The 17,375-nt window shown below is 51.8% G+C and overlaps 1 protein-coding gene across 1 annotated transcript in view; it reads left to right on the top strand.

Annotated features, from left to right (window-relative positions):
* Nucleotides 1-9,455: 9,455 nt before the first annotated feature.
* Nucleotides 9,456-17,375, top strand: part of LOC306913788 (RNA-binding motif, single-stranded-interacting protein 2-like) — a gene marked incomplete at its 5' end in the record, with an annotated part of 23,821 nt that continues 15,901 nt past the window's right edge. The window contains 5 exons of the mRNA XM_079490600.1: nt 9,456-9,556; nt 10,258-10,443; nt 14,415-14,494; nt 15,297-15,403; nt 15,904-15,947. Coding sequence (XP_079346726.1) covers nt 9,456-9,556; nt 10,258-10,443; nt 14,415-14,494; nt 15,297-15,403; nt 15,904-15,947 — 518 coding nt within the window. The remainder of the gene's footprint in view (nt 9,557-10,257; nt 10,444-14,414; nt 14,495-15,296; nt 15,404-15,903; nt 15,948-17,375) is intronic.

The raw sequence follows: 17,375 nt of genomic DNA, 5'->3' as shown, positions 1-17,375 counted from the left end.
GGGGCCTGGGGCCTGGGGCTCAAGGCCTGGGGCTGACACCATGGGGGCTGGGGCTGGGGCCTGGGGCCTGGGGCTGACACCATGGGGCTGACACCATGGGGCTCAAGGCCTGGGGCTGACACCATGGGGCTGACACCATGGGGCTGACACCATGGGGCTGACACCATGGCGTTGTCGTCTGGGCTCAAGGCCTGGGGCTGACACCAAGGGGCCTGGGGGCCTGGGGGCCTGGGGCTGACACCATGGGGCTGGGGCCTGGGGCTGACACCATGGGGCTGGGGCCTGGGGCTGACACCATGGCTCAAGGCCTGGGGCTGACACCATGGCTGGGCTCAAGGCCTGGGGCTGACACCATGGAAGGCCTGGGGCTGACACCATGGGCTCAAGGCCTGGGGCTGACACCATGGGCTCAAGGCCTGGGGCTGACACCATGGGCTCAAGGCCTGGGGCTGACACCATGGGCTCAAGGCCTGGGGCTGACACCATGGGGCTCAAGGCCTGGGGCTGACACCATGGGCTCAAGGCCTGGGGGCCTGGGGCTGACACCATGGGGCTGGGGCCTGGGGCTGACACCATGGGGCTGGGGCCTGGGGCTGACACCATGGCTCAAGGCCTGGGGCTGACACCATGGCTGGGCTCAAGGCCTGGGGCTGACACCATGGAAGGCCTGGGGCTGACACCATGGGCTCAAGGCCTGGGGCTGACACCATGGGCTCAAGGCCTGGGGCTGACACCATGGGCTCAAGGCCTGGGGCTGACACCATGGGCTCAAGGCCTGGGGCTGACACCATGGGCTCAAGGCCTGGGGCTGACACCATGGGGCTCAAGGCCTGGGGCTGACACCATGGGCTCAAGGCCTGGGGCTGACACCATGGGCTCAAGGCCTGGGGCTGACACCATGGTCTGGGCTCAAGGCCTGGGGCTGACACCATGGTCTGGGCTCAAGGCCTGGGGCTGACACCATGGTCTGGGCTCAAGGCCTGGGGCTGACACCATGGTCTGGGCTCAAGGCCTGGGGCTGACACCATGGTCTGGGCTCAAGGCCTGGGGCTGACACCATGGTCTGGGCTCAAGGCCTGGGGCTGACACCATGGGGCTGACACCATGGGGCTGACACCATGGCTCAAGGCCTGGGGCTGACACCATGGCCTCAAGGCCTGGGGCTGACACCATGGCCTCAAGGCCTGGGGCTGACACCATGGCCTCAAGGCCTGGGGCTGACACCATGGGCTCAAGGCCTGGGGCTGACACCATGGGCTCAAGGCCTGGGGCTGACACCATGGGCTCAAGGCCTGGGGCTGACACCATGGGCTCAAGGCCTGGGACGGACACCATGGCGTTTAATGCACTCCACCCCTCTAGTAGGGGCCCTCCAAGCCCCCCCCCCCCCCCTCGCCCACCACGCACCAAAACAGACTCAGTGCCAGCATAGGGTCTCCCTCATGATTCCTTCAATGCGTCCAACAAGCTGCTCCTTTTCACCTGACAGGGGGGAGTTTCCCCGGTTGGACGTAGCACGTGGAAGGAACACGTTATTCAGACCAGTTCCTTTTCCCCTCCATCAGGCGCCCCGGCTGGCCAGGGGGAGGCAGTATAGAGACCAGTTCCTTTCCCCTCCATCAGGCGCCCCGGCTGGCCAGGGGGAGGCAGTATAGAGACCAGTTCCTTTCCCCTCCATCAGGCGCCCCGGCTGGCCAGGGGGAGGCAGTATAGAGACCAGTTCCTTTCCCCTCCATCAGGCGCCCCGGCTGGCCAGGGGGAGGCAGTATAGAGACCAGTTCCTTTCCCCTCCATCAGGCGCCCCGGCTGGCCAGGGGGAGGCAGTATAGAGACCAGTTCCTTTCCCCTCCATCAGGCGCCCCGGCTGGCCAGGGGGAGGCAGTATAGAGACCAGTTCCTTTCCCCTCCATCAGGCACCCCGGCTGGCCAGGGGGAGGCAGTATAGAGACCAGTTCCTTTTCCCCTCCATCAGGCGCCCCGGCTGGCCAGGGGGAGGCAGTATAGAGACCAGTTCCTTTCCCCTCCATCAGGCGCCCCGGCTGGCCAGGGGGAGGCAGTATAGAGACCAGTTCCTTTCCCCTCCATCAGGCGCCCCGGCTGGCCAGGGGGAGGCAGTATAGAGACCAGTTCCTTTCCCCTCCATCAGGCGCCCCGGCTGGCCAGGGGGAGGCAGTATAGAGACCAGTTCCTGCATTCAGGCGTCCTGCATTCAGGCGTCCTGCATTCAGGCACCCTGCATTCAGGCGTCCTGCATTCAGGCGTCCTGCATTCAGGCGTCCTGCATTCAGACACCCTGCATTCAGACACCCTGCATTCAGGCGTCCTGCATTCAGGCGTCCTGCATTCAGACACCCTGCATTCAGGCACCCTGCATTCAGACACCCTGCATTCAGACACCCTGCATTCAGACACCCTGCATTCAGACACCCTGCATTCAGGCACCCTGCATTCAGACACCCTGCATTCAGACACCCTGCATTCAGGCACCCTGCATTCAGGCGTCCTGCATTCAGGCGTCCTGCATTCAGACACCCTGCATTCAGACACCCTGCATTCAGGCGTCCTGCATTCAGGCACCCTGCATTCAGACACCCTGCATTCAGGCGTCCTGCATTCAGGCACCCTGCATTCAGGCGTCCTGCATTCAGGCACCCTGCATTCAGGCGTCCTGCATTCAGACACCCTGCATTCAGACACCCTGCATTCAGGCGTCCTGCATTCAGACACCCTGCATTCAGGCACCCTGCATTCAGACACCCTGCATTCAGGCGTCCTGCATTCAGACACCCTGCATTCAGACGTCCTGCATTCAGACACCCTGCATTCAGACACCCTGCATTCAGGCACCCTGCATTCAGGCGTCCTGCATTCAGACACCCTGCATTCAGACGTCCTGCATTCAGACACCCTGCATTCAGACACCCTGCATTCAGACACCCTGCATTCAGGCACCCTGCATTCAGGCGTCCTGCATTCAGACACCCTGCATTCAGACGTCCTGCATTCAGGCGTCCTGCATTCAGGCACCCTGCATTCAGGCACCCTGCATTCAGGCGTCCTGCATTCAGGCGTCCTGCATTCAGACACCCTGCATTCAGACACCCTGCATTCAGGCGTCCTGCATTCAGGCGTCCTGCATTCAGGCGTCCTGCATTCAGGCGTCCTGCATTCAGGCACCCTGCATTCAGACACCCTGCATTCAGACACCCTGCATTCAGGCGTCCTGCATTCAGGCACCCTGCATTCAGACACCCTGCATTCAGACACCCTGCATTCAGGCGTCCTGCATTCAGGCGTCCTGCATTCAGGCACCCTGCATTCAGGCACCCTGCATTCAGGCGTCCTGCATTCAGGCGTCCTGCATTCAGGCGTCCTGCATTCAGGCACCCTGCATTCAGGCACCCTGCATTCAGACAGCCTGCATTCAGACACCCTGCATTCAGACACCCTGCATTCAGACACCCTGCATTCAGACACCCTGCATTCAGGCGTCCTGCATTCAGGCGTCCTGCATTCAGGCGTCCTGCATTCAGGCGTCCTGCATTCAGGCGTCCTGCATTCAGGCGTCCTGCATTCAGGCACCCTGCATTCAGGCACCCTGCATTCACCCTGCATTCAGACACCCTGCATTCAGACACCCTGCATTCAGACACCCTGCATTCAGGCACCCTGCATTCAGGCGTCCTGCATTCAGGCGTCCTGCATTCAGCCACCCTGCATTCAGGCACCCTGCATTCAGGCGTCCTGCATTCAGGCGTCCTGCATTCAGCCACCCTGCATTCAGACACCCTGCATTCAGGCGTCCTGCATTCAGACACCCTGCATTCAGGCGTCCTGCATTCAGCCACCCTGCATTCAGGCGTCCTGCATTCAGACACCCTGCATTCAGACACCCTGCATTCAGACACCCTGCATTCAGACACCCTGCATTCAGGCACCCTGCATTCAGGCGTCCTGCATTCAGGCGTCCTGCATTCAGGCACCCTGCATTCAGGCACCCTGCATTCAGGCGTCCTGCATTCAGCCACCCTGCATTCAGGCGTCCTGCATTCAGACACCCTGCATTCAGGCGTCCTGCATTCAGACACCCTGCATTCAGGTGTCCTGCATTCAGACACCCTGCATTCAGGTGTCCTGCATTCAGACACCCTGCATTCAGGCGTCCTGCATTCAGGCGTCCTGCATTCAGGCACCCTGCATTCAGGCACCCTGCATTCAGGCGTCCTGCATTCAGACACCCTGCATTCAGACACCCTGCATTCAGACACCCTGCATTCAGACACCCTGCATTCAGGCGTCCTGCATTCAGGCGTCCTGCATTCAGGCGTCCTGCATTCAGGCGTCCTGCATTCAGGCGTCCTGCATTCAGGCACCCTGCATTCAGGCACCCTGCATTCAGACAGCCTGCATTCAGACACCCTGCATTCAGACACCCTGCATTCAGACACCCTGCATTCAGACACCCTGCATTCAGACACCCTGCATTCAGACACCCTGCATTCAGGCACCCTGCATTCAGACACCCTGCATTCAGGCGTCCTGCATTCAGGCGTCCTGCATTCAGGCGTCCTGCATTCAGGCGTCCTGCATTCAGGCGTCCTGCATTCAGGCGTCCTGCATTCAGGCACCCTGCATTCAGGCACCCTGCATTCAGGCGTCCTGCATTCAGGCGTCCTGCATTCAGACACCCTGCATTCAGACACCCTGCATTCAGGCACCCTGCATTCAGGCGTCCTGCATTCAGGCGTCCTGCATTCAGCCACCCTGCATTCAGGCACCCTGCATTCAGGCGTCCTGCATTCAGGCGTCCTGCATTCAGGCACCCTGCATTCAGGCACCCTGCATTCAGACACCCTGCATTCAGACACCCTGCATTCAGGCGTCCTGCATTCAGACTAGAGACTGACACGGGAGTGGATTTTCACTCCTGTCCTGTCCCACTCCCACAGAAAAAATCCTGTCCTGTCCCAATCCTGGGCCAGAGTTTAAAAAAAAATCCTGTCCTGTCCCACTCCTGTAGAATGACTCCTGATCCCATCCCGCTCCCACTCGAAATTACTCCCGCTCCCATCCCGCTCCTGTTTTTTTTTTTTTTTTTTTTTATGTTTTTATGTTAGTCATTAGGAAAGGCAATTGATTGATCAATCCATCTATCCATCTATCTATCTATAGGCCTATCTATCTATCACTTCTGGCTTCTCAAGACAGATAGCCTACCAATAAAATTAAAATAAATAAAGTGGGCAATGTTGGATTTAACTTTGACTACCAAATACAGTTCTGACACTTCATTTAAGTCCTATACGGTTTTTCCCTGAACAGAACTTAAAGCTTAACAGTTAACAAGTGCTTTGTCAATTAAGATAAAAAAAAACCTCAGTGTCAATTTAACTCTATATGATTAATTATTCAGTGTACAAGTCTATGTGTATGGCAGTGGTCCCCAGGGGTCCTTGAGAGAGTTCCAGGGGGTCCCCAGCTAATTAATAGTTTGGAACCAAATGGACCATTATGGGTCTGTAACAAATTATGTTATGGGAGTGTACAAATGGAACCAAATGTTGTTCCATTTGTACACTCAGAGTTAAATTAACATTGATTTTACAATATAAATTGGGGGTCCCAGCGATAAAAATGCCATTCAATGGGGGTCCATAGACTAATGCATGTCAAACTGGGGGTCCTTGAAAATAAAATGGTTGAGAATCACAGCTAGAACCGTAATACAAATCTTCTCTTATGCCCCTGGCATCTTTTCAAATGGGGGTCTGCGGGCTAATAAATGTCAATTTAGGGGTCCTTGACATGAAAATGTTTGGGAACCACTGGTGTATGCGACTCGGTTGGGAGAAAGAAAGGAGACGATGTATTGTAGAACATTCGCTCAGAATAGAACAGCTGTTCAGAGAGCTGTAACAGCGTTAGCATGTAGCTAACATAGCATCACAATTGAAAGTTGCAACGTTGCCACTGCCAGGGGAAACAAATGCATCAGGATGATCTGGCTATAAATAATCGATTAAATCACGGCACCGGCGCGATGCAGAATCATACACGGCCGCATTACGATGTCTTCATATAAAACTTTATAAGACGTCCAGCCCGACTGGTTTGCAATTGGAGGAGGTGTTTGACTGTTTGTGTTGTGGAAGCACTAGCACTGCTGGATTATGGGTAATGTAGTTGGCTCACAGAAAGATGACTACATCGATGTCAATCCCGCTCCTGCACGCTCCTGTTGATTTTCATTCCCGTCCCGTCACGATCACGGGATTAATACAAATATTAATCCCATCCCGCGGGAATCCCGCGGGAATCCCGTGACCCGCGGGAGTCCCGACAAAATGTCAGTCTCTAATTCAGACACCCTGCATTCAGGCACCCTGCATTCAGGCACCCTGCATTCAGGCGTCCTGCATTCAGGCACCCTGCATTCAGGCACCCTGCATTCAGGCGTCCTGCATTCAGACTCCCTGCATTCAGGCACCCTGCATTCAGGCACCCTGCATTCAGGCGTCCTGCATTCAGACACCCTGCATTCAGGCACCCTGCATTCAGGCACCCTGCATTCAGGCGTCCTGCATTCAGACACCCTGCATTCAGGCGTCCTGCATTCAGACACCCTGCATTCAGGCGTCCTGCATTCAGACACCCTGCATTCAGGCGTCCTGCATTCAGACACCCTGCATTCAGACACCCTGCATTCAGGCACCCTGCATTCAGGCGTCCTGCATTCAGACACCCTGCATTCAGACACCCTGCATTCAGGCACCCTGCATTCAGACACCCTGCATTCAGGCGTCCTGCATTCAGGCGTCCTGCATTCAGGCACCCTGCATTCAGGCACCCTGCATTCAGACACCCTGCATTCAGACACCCTGCATTCAGGCGTCCTGCATTCAGGCGTCCTGCATTCAGGCACCCTGCATTCAGGCACCCTGCATTCAGACACCCTGCATTCAGACACCCTGCATTCAGGCGTCCTGCATTCAGACACCCTGCATTCAGGCGTCCTGCATTCAGGCGTCCTGCATTCAGGCACCCTGCATTCAGGCACCCTGCATTCAGACACCCTGCATTCAGGCACCCTGCATTCAGACACCCTGCATTCAGACACCCTGCATTCAGACACCCTGCATTCAGGCACCCTGCATTCAGGCGTCCTGCATTCAGACACCCTGCATTCAGGCGTCCTGCATTCAGGCGTCCTGCATTCAGACACCCTGCATTCAGACACCCTGCATTCAGGCGTCCTGCATTCAGGCGTCCTGCATTCAGACACCCTGCATTCAGGCACCCTGCATTCAGGCGTCCTGCATTCAGGCACCCTGCATTCAGACACCCTGCATTCAGGCGTCCTGCATTCAGGTGTCCTGCATTCAGGCGTCCTGCATTCAGGCGTCCTGCATTCAGGCACCCTGCATTCAGGCACCCTGCATTCAGGCGTCCTGCATTCAGGCGTCCTGCATTCAGACACCCTGCATTCAGGCACCCTGCATTCAGACACCCTGCATTCAGGCGTCCTGCATTCAGGCGTCCTGCATTCAGACACCCTGCATTCAGACACCCTGCATTCAGACACCCTGAATTCAGGCACCCTGCATTCAGGCGTCCTGCATTCAGGCGTCCTGCATTCAGGCACCCTGCATTCAGGCGTCCTGCATTCAGGCGTCCTGCATTCAGGCGTCCTGCATTCAGGCACCCTGCATTCAGGCGTCCTGCATTCAGGCGTCCTGCATTCAGGCGTCCTGCATTCAGGCGTCCTGCATTCAGACACCCTGCATTCAGGCGTCCTGCATTCAGGCACCCTGCATTCAGGCGTCCTGCATTCAGACACCCTGCATTCAGACACCCTGCATTCAGGCACCCTGAATTCAGGCACCCTGCATTCAGGCGTCCTGCATTCAGGCGTCCTGCATTCAGGCACCCTGCATTCAGGCACCCTGCATTCAGGCGTCCTGCATTCAGACACCCTGCATTCAGACACCCTGCATTCAGGCACCCTGAATTCAGGCACCCTGCATTCAGGCGTCCTGCATTCAGGCGTCCTGCATTCAGGCACCCTGCATTCAGGCACCCTGCATTCAGGCACCCTGCATTCAGGCGTCCTGCATTCAGACACCCTGCATTCAGACACCCTGCATTCAGGCGTCCTGCATTCAGACACCCTGCATTCAGGCGTCCTGCATTCAGACACCCTGCATTCAGGCACCCTGCATTCAGGCGTCCTGCATTCAGACACCCTGCATTCAGACACCCTGCATTCAGGCGTCCTGCATTCAGACACCCTGCATTCAGGCGTCCTGCATTCAGACACCCTGCATTCAGGCGTCCTGCATTCAGACGTCCTGCATTCAGACACCCTGCATTCAGACACCCTGCATTCAGGCGTCCTGCATTCAGGCACCCTGCATTCAGGCGTCCTGCATTCAGGCGTCCTGCATTCAGGCACCCTGCATTCAGGCACCCTGCATTCAGGCGTCCTGCATTCAGGCGTCCTGCATTCAGACACCCTGCATTCAGACACCCTGCATTCAGGCGTCCTGCATTCAGGCGTCCTGCATTCAGACACCCTGCATTCAGACACCCTGCATTCAGGCGTCCTGCATTCAGGCGTCCTGCATTCAGGCACCCTGCATTCAGGCACCCTGCATTCAGACACCCTGCATTCAGACACCCTGCATTCAGGCGTCCTGCATTCAGACACCCTGCATTCAGACACCCTGCATTCAGACACCCTGCATTCAGGCGTCCTGCATTCAGACACCCTGCATTCAGGCGTCCTGCATTCAGGCGTCCTGCATTCAGACACCCTGCATTCAGACACCCTGCATTCAGGCGTCCTGCATTCAGGCGTCCTGCATTCAGGCACCCTGCATTCAGGCACCCTGCATTCAGGCGTCCTGCATTCAGGCGTCCTGCATTCAGGCACCCTGCATTCAGACACCCTGCATTCAGGCGTCCTGCATTCAGGCGTCCTGCATTCAGACACCCTGCATTCAGGCACCCTGCATTCAGACACCCTGCATTCAGACACCCTGCATTCAGGCGTCCTGCATTCAGGTGTCCTGCATTCAGACACCCTGCATTCAGGCGTCCTGCATTCAGGCGTCCTGCATTCAGGCGTCCTGCATTCAGGCGTCCTGCATTCAGGCACCCTGCATTCAGACACCCTGCATTCAGGTGTCCTGCATTCAGACACCCTGCATTCAGGCACCCTGCATTCAGACACCCTGCATTCAGACACCCTGCATTCAGACACCCTGCATTCAGACACCCTGCATTCACGCACCCTGCATTCAGACACCCTGCATTCAGGCGTCCTGCATTCAGGCTCCCTGCATTCAGGCTCCCTGCATTCAGGTGTCCTGCATTCAGGCATCCTGCATTCAGGCGTCCTGCATTCAGGTGTCCTGCATTCAGGCACCCTGCATTCAGACGCCATGCAGGGAACAATGGCCGGGCTAAAAATAGAACCCTCCATACTTCCCACTAGCACAACGCCCTGTTTACCAGCTGCTTGCAAAGCAGGCTGGTCAAAGAATAGCCTGGAAATGTACACCACAAGTTCGCCACCTATAGTTTGTCGCCTGACAACTCCGTTCACTTCATGGGGTCCAATGGCGGCTCACATGCTTAAAGGACCACTTCACCACTTTTCAACCTATCTTCATATACTAGGTCCTCACTAATAATTATGATAAAATGGCACCATTTTTTTCTACTCCAGTCTGTCTCATAGGAGGGCTGTGGGCAGTTCAGAAACCAGTCTGTGTCTCATAGGAGGGCTGTGGGCGGTTCAGAAACCAGTCTGTGTCGGAGGGCTGTGGGCGGTTCAGAAACCAGTCTGTGTCTCATAGGAGGGCTGTGGGCAGTTCAGAAACCAGTCTGTGTCTCATAGAATGGCTGTGGGCAGTTCAGAAACCAGTCTGTGTCTCATAGGAGGGCTGTGGGCAGTTCAGAAACCAGTCTGTCTCATAGGAGGGCTGTGGGCAGTTCAGAAACCAGTCTGTGTCTCATAGGAGGGCTGTGTAATAATAATAAAAATCACACCCGTGTGAACTGAGTGGTGTAAGGTATTATATAGCCTGATCAGCTCTGACGTAATGAAATCAGCTCTGACGTAATGAAATCACACCCGGGTGAACTGGGTGACCGTAGCAACCATGCTCATTTTTTGAGCACAGACTAACAAAGCCAGTTGTGGTTTACACCACTCAATAATAATAATAATAATAATAATAATAATAATAATAGTTATTATTTATTCCCACTGTATGTGCAGCAGCAGGAGCAAGACCCCACCAACCTGTACATCTCCAGCCTACCCGTATCGATGGACGAACAGGAGCTGGAGTCCATGCTGAAGTCCTTCGGCCAGGTGGTCTCCACGCGCGTCCTGCGAGACGCCAACGGGACCAGCCGCGGTGTGGGCTTCGCCAGGTAGGCTACACGACACTATCAGGGTTCTGTACCATGTGTACACGACACCATCAGAGGTTCTGTACACGACACCATCAGGGTTCTGTACCAGGTGTACACGACACCATCAGGGGGTTCTGTACCAGGTGTACACGACACCATCATGGTTCTGTACCAGGTGTACACGACACCATCAGAGGGTTCTGTACCAGGTGTACATGACACCATCAGAGGTTCTGTACCAGATGTACATGACACCATCAGGGGGTTCTGTACCAGGTGTACACAACACCATCAGAGGGTTCTGTACCAGGTGTACACGACACCATCAGGGGGTTCTGTACCAGGTGTACACGACACCATCAGAGGTTCTGTACCAGGTGTACACGACACCATCAGGGGTTCTGTACCATGTGTACACGACACCATCAGAGGTTCTGTACCAGGTGTACACGACACCATCAGGGGGTTCTGTACCAGTCAATGCATAAAGGATGCGGCTTTCGTCCTGCCCTCGTCTGTTTGTTATGTTTTGCTAGCTAGCTCAAAGGCTAATGCATATTAGCTAGCTCAAAGGCTAATGCATATTAGCTAGCTCAAAGGCTAATGCATATTGTTATGTTTTGCTAGCTAGCTCAAAGGCTAATGCATATTTTTCAATGGAATCTTCGCCTGGGGTTAGCATACAGATCAGCCTGAACAGATGAAATCCATTAACAATCGTCAGCAAATAAATACATCCGTACAAACAGAAAACACTCAAATAGGCGATTTTGTAGTTACAGCGTGCAAAAACACAAAAGAGTCTGTATCTCGGTCAATCTTGGGCATAAATGGAAAAAAAATTGTCTACAGGGCTTTCACGCGATGTGGAATCGAATGACATGAAATACGTGTCGAAAAAGTGTTGCATGGTATCCAGTCCGACGTGAAACCGTCCTACCCCACCAACCGACCAGGCTCTCCCCTACACGACACCATCAGAGCCTGTTGGTTCTGTACCCGTGTCAAATGTTATCAACACATAATCACCAATATGTTCCTGTGTGGACACGTGTCCTGTGTGGACACATGTCCTGTGTGGACACGTGTCCACACAGGACACGTGTCCACACAGGACACGTGTCTACACAGGACATGTGTCCTGTGTGGACACGTGTCTACACAGGACATGTGTCCTGTGTGGACACGTGTCTACACAGGACACGTGTCCACACAGGACACGTGTGTGGTCTCGTAAAATATAGTCCATAGCCAATATATGCAATATTCTGTCAATAACTACACTATACATTTTGGTACTGCTAAGGTGATTTTGTGTGGAGACACAATGTCTACAGTCAGAATAGTTTGGAGTCTGAGAAGCCATCACTTCAGAAGTTCTCATGAAGTACCCTGGGGCTAAGCCTTTGTTCTATACTGCTTGAAGCTTGGTCTCAGGTGTGAATCAAAACACACAGTGAGACGGCCATCTGCTAACCAAATGCCATCTGTTGATCTGTATGTAAATCTTAACCACACCCAGAATTCAAGTGTTGTTTTGTGAAGTGTATATTTGGTCTCATGTTGTCAATGTGAAAATCATCAGTATTGTGCTGGCCGCTCCGGTGGTCAGTACTATAGGGGCCCTGGGCTCCATGCTCAGGGTCTGAAGCTCTGTTCTGGACTCTGTTGTATTTGTACTTCTGCAATAAATACTTCGATGGGATTCCAGTTCACTCTCTCTGCCTGCGTTTCTTCGATCATCTGAGGTGTTGACTACTACAGTTTGCTTTAGTCTAGAGTGTTCATTTATCTCTCTACTTTAGTGAGTTTAGGGTTAGTTGGGAGTGAAAATACACGACATAAGTGGTGCGACGAAACCGGTGTCTTTGGGGCTTTCCAGCGCCAGGCAGAAGAGGACCAGCGGGGACTTTTGGACAAATTCAGTCTGATTTCGGCAACCAAGGGTTTGTTTGGTTTTTCGGCGGGACGGCGTTCATCTACAGCGGGAAGAAGTGGTCTTCTCTTCGGCGAGAATGGGGGACAACGGCGCAAGCGGTGCGCTCCGGATCTCCGATGTGGACGGCGACCTGGACTCGGCGACGGACAGGAGGGAGAGGCCCTCTACAGCGCGTCGACGGGAACCATGCTTCTCTTCACGTCTCGGCGGGGAGCAGCGGATCCCCAACCCGGTGGAGGCGATCGATCTTCACGGCCTTCACCAAGCAGCGGACCGGGAGCGTTCATCAGCGGTCCATGCACCGGGAGGGGAGAGCGATCAGCGCATGGCTCAATTCGTCAGCAGCGAGGTGGCCACGAACGGCGACCACGTTCATTTCATTCTTCAGAAACGGCGGATCTGCAAGCTCGTTTTGCGGCGTATCTTTGTTTCGGGGCCTGTAGCTACACGTGCGTTCATATTTTTCTTTCCAGTCATTTATGTGATATTTCATATTCATATAATGTCTGGAGGGGGGAGTATGGTGCTGTGTTGGATGGGACAATGGAAGCAGAGCGACGTGCGGTGCGCGAGTTCAACAGCAACTTTCATGCAGCTTCTGTTTGACCACGCATGGCTAAAACACATGAGGTGAGAACAATGAAAAGTGCGACATTATAAGAGGTTTATTAATAACGGAGAGATTCAATCAGGATAGTGATTAAGTTACAGGGCAATTGGCAGCTGTTTAGTGCCGACAGTGTTTAAAGTCAGGATAGTGATTAAATTACAGGGCAATTGGCAGCCGTTTAGTGCCGACAGTGGGGTTTAATTTGAAAACCATGAGAGAATCCTCCACTGATACGAAATTGTATTTGTAAACTTACTGTAATGGAAATCATTTATGACGAGTTGTGTTTTACTCTTAATATCATATTAAACTGGGTGTTTAGTTATTAAGATTGAAGGCCAATAATTATTCCAAACAAAAATGGGTGTTTCAAAGTGAAACAAAGGGGTTAAGATGAAATTGTGTTGTGGTTTAATGTCAGTATGTGTTTTAAGTGCAGTCATTTCTATCATTGATCGATAAGGTTATGTGAAATTCGTTTAAAAAAGTGATTTGAAGTTACAGACAGTGTTTTAATGTGTTGAAAAGTGATGAAATTGTAAGGATGTAGAAGAAGAATCATTTAGAAGAACGAGAACATGTAATTTGAACCAGTTGTAATCATTTGTGTACTTCTTTGTAATGTGTCACTTGTTGTTGTTTTTCCTAATGTGTGTTATAGGCCATGTGGAGTCAAAGGGGGGTGTAACAGTTGAATATGGACTATATGTATTTTTTTGTATGCCAATCTTGTGATTGTCATAAGGGGGGAATGTGGTCTCGTAAAATATAGTCCATAGCCAATATATGCAATATTCTGTCAATAACTACACTATACATTTTGGTACTGCTAAGGTGATTTTGTGTGGAGACACAATGTCTACAGTCAGAATAGTTTGGAGTCTGAGAAGCCATCACTTCAGAAGTTCTCATGAAGTACCCTGGGGCTAAGCCTTTGTTCTATACTGCTTGAAGCTTGGTCTCAGGTGTGAATCAAAACACACAGTGAGACGGCCATCTGCTAACCAAATGCCATCTGTTGATCTGTATGTAAATCTTAACCACACCCAGAATTCAAGTGTTGTTTTGTGAAGTGTATATTTGGTCTCATGTTGTCAATGTGAAAATCATCAGTATTGTGCTGGCCGCTCCGGTGGTCAGTACTATAGGGGCCCTGGGCTCCATGCTCAGGGTCTGAAGCTCTGTTCTGGACTCTATTGTATTTGTACTTCTGCAATAAATACTTCGATGGGATTCCAGTTCACTCTCTCTGCCTGCGTTTCTTCGATCATCTGAGGTGTTGACTACTACAGTTTGCTTTAGTCTAGTGTTCATTTATCTCTCTACTTTAGTGAGTTTAGGGTTAGTTGGGAGTGAAAATACACGACACGTGTCCTGTGTGGACACGTGTCCTGTGTGGACGGACACGTCGGATGGACTGAACCTGTTAATGTGTTTCAGGATGGAGTCCACAGAGAAGTGCGAGGCCATCATTCAGCATTTCAACGGTAAATTCATCAAGACGCCACCGGGGGTGCCGGGTGAGTCACTCAACACAAAATCTTCTTCTTCTTCTTAAGGTTATTTGTCAGTTTGTATTGGGCCGGGGTGGGGATCGCGAGACATGGCCAAAGCATTTCCCCCCAGCCAAAAACGTTGAGAACCCCTGTCTGACCTAGGGCTCTGCATCCATGTAATAAACACATGCGTTGAGAACCCCTGTCTGACCTAGGGCTCTGCATCCATGTAATAAACACATGCGTTGTGAACCCCTGTCTGACTTAGGGCTCTGCATCCATGTAATAAACACATGCGTTGAGAACCCCTGTCTGACCTAGGGCTCTGCATCCATGTAATAAACACATGCGTTGTGAACCCCTGTCTGACCTAGGGCTCTGCATCCATGTAATAAACACATGCGTTGTGAGCCCACTGCCTGACCTAGGGCTCTGCATCCATGTAATAAACACATGCGTTGTGAGCCCACTGCCTGACCTAGGGCTCTGCATCCATGTAATAAACACATGCGTTGAGAACCCCTGTCTGACCTAGGGCTCTGCATCCATGTAATAAACACATGCGTTGTGAGCCATGGTGATGTCACACGTTTTGTGAGCCCACGTGAGCCATGATGATGTCACACGTTTTGCGGATCCATCGTTTTCCATTTCCACCCATTGTTTTACACGTCGAGGAGGAAACGGCGTTTTCGAAGAGATTTCCATCCACTCTGGGAGGTGTTTTAACGTTGTTGCGTTTCCACCTCCTGAAAACACAGTTCTCGTGTTAAAGGGGGCGGGGCCTAATATTGATTATTTTCGATGTGTTTTGGCCCGTCCACAGTTCCCCCGGAGCCGTTATTATGTAAGTTTGCAGACGGAGGTCAGAAGAAGAGGCAGAACCAGGGGAGGTTTCTGCACAACGGCCGACCCAGCTGGCTCAGAGACGCAGTAAGTACCAACAAAATCACACCTGTGTGAAGTGAGGGGCGCTAATATATTAAAGTCTAACTCATATTGATTAGGTGATGTAATGGTGATGTAAAACAAACGGTGACAAAACAAACATTACATTCTCTTTATTGTTAATGGGATATAATGTTTGTGTTTTAGGGACAAGATGACGTAATTCTTCCCTTCATTGTCAATGGCCTTTTTTAAAACAAACATTAAACCTGTATATAGGAGGGGCTAGGGGAGGGGCTAGCACCCCTCAACAACAGACCCTGGCTCAGAGACGCAGACGCAGTGAGCTAGCCCATGTGTGGAATGGTGAAATTAAAATAGCAGATGTACAAGCTCCCAACGTGTCGCGATGGGACAACGGTGTGAGCTTGTAGATCTGCTATTTTCACCGTTTGAATTGAACAGAAAGGGTTTGGATCGTAGAAGGTTTTACATTCCGCGCGGCTCAGCGGTATTCATTGAATGTTGTTGTTTTCCCGTTGCAGGGAGGAATGGCGCTGACCTATGACCCCACAGCGTTACAGAACGGGTGAGTCACACACTGACCTATGACCCCACAGCGTTACAGAACGGGTGAGTCACACACTGACCTATGACCCCACAGCGTTACAGAACGGGTGAGTCACACACTGACCTATGACCCCACAGCGTTACAGAACGGGTGAGTCACACACTGACACCAAAGAGGCGACAGTCCTTAAATGTGGACTAGATGGCGCAGTGGTAGGTAGTGCTGCCGCCATCACTGCAATATGGCGGCAACGCATGTAAACACCTCAAACACGCGCGCGCACGTGCACATGCATGCGCACACATGCACCCTGACATTCTGAATGAATATGTTACTAATTGATGCTTTGATCCTTTCACAAACATGATAAATAAATGAGTAAATCAATACATCTCTGCTGTCGGAAGGAAACCTCATAACTCAAAGATGTTCATTTTTCAGGAAATTAAAAATATACATTTTTCAGGAAATTAAGAAAACCTTATATATTTTTTTTTAAAACAAAGCAATACAGCCTCATCAACGTTGGTGTTGTAACTTTATATATTGTCAATTACTTCCATGAGAGGGAGAGGTGGTGGAGTTAGTTGCTTTAGCAGACATTTTGAGGGAGGGTCCAATGGAGTTAAGAGGTTTTGTCCCCTTAAGGGGGTCCTTGAAAATAAAACATTTGAGAACCAGTGGTCCTAGCTGGACTCCTAATGTCATACATAGCGTGGTAGTAAATCAGTGTCATACATATTCTGAACTAAACCTGGAGACTGACGTTCAGTAAGTGGGTCTTATGATCAAAATAACATTATAATGTTGTGGAAAAAAATCTAAAACACTGAACAGATTTAATAAAACTGAGGCGGCCAGCCCACACCGCCGTGCAGACTGCGCCGCCCTCTAGTGGCAGCTAGAATACACATTACAAGAAGTCTTTTAGTCTTTTATGAATACATTTTTGATTATTCTGTGTTATATTTTATATTGAGTTAATTCTTCAACATGTGAAGGCGTGTTAAATACTGCTATATTCTGTTAAATGAGCAAAACTGGAATGTTATAGAATTGAAGCTGATAAATGATCTTTGTGTGGTTTTCATTTTTTCACCCCTGTGTCAATTATCTAATGTGATTCTGGGCTCTGCACACCCTCCGCCAACCTAGTCCCCATATATGGGGGACATGGGGAGAGAAACGGACTTGAACTCATGCTTCCTTCATGCCTGAGTGTCCAAGTTGCTCCTTTACACCTGACAGGGGGGAGTTTCCCTGGTTGGACGTAGTGCGTGGAAGGAACACGTTATTCCAACCAGTTCCTTTCCCCTCCATCAGGCGCTGGCCAGGGGGAGGCAGTTTAGAGACCAGGATTACTGCATGTTTTTATATAATTGTATCTTGACTGTAAAATGTATTGTCTGTTTATTAAAGATGGAGACAGGCACCCTCCTTACTGAA

The sequence above is a fragment of the Electrona antarctica genome, assembly GCF_951216825.1.
Source record: "Electrona antarctica genome assembly, chromosome: 21".
In the NCBI taxonomy this organism is placed as follows: domain Eukaryota; kingdom Metazoa; phylum Chordata; class Actinopteri; order Myctophiformes; family Myctophidae; genus Electrona; species Electrona antarctica.
This window is presented reverse-complemented; position numbering and strand designations above follow the sequence as displayed.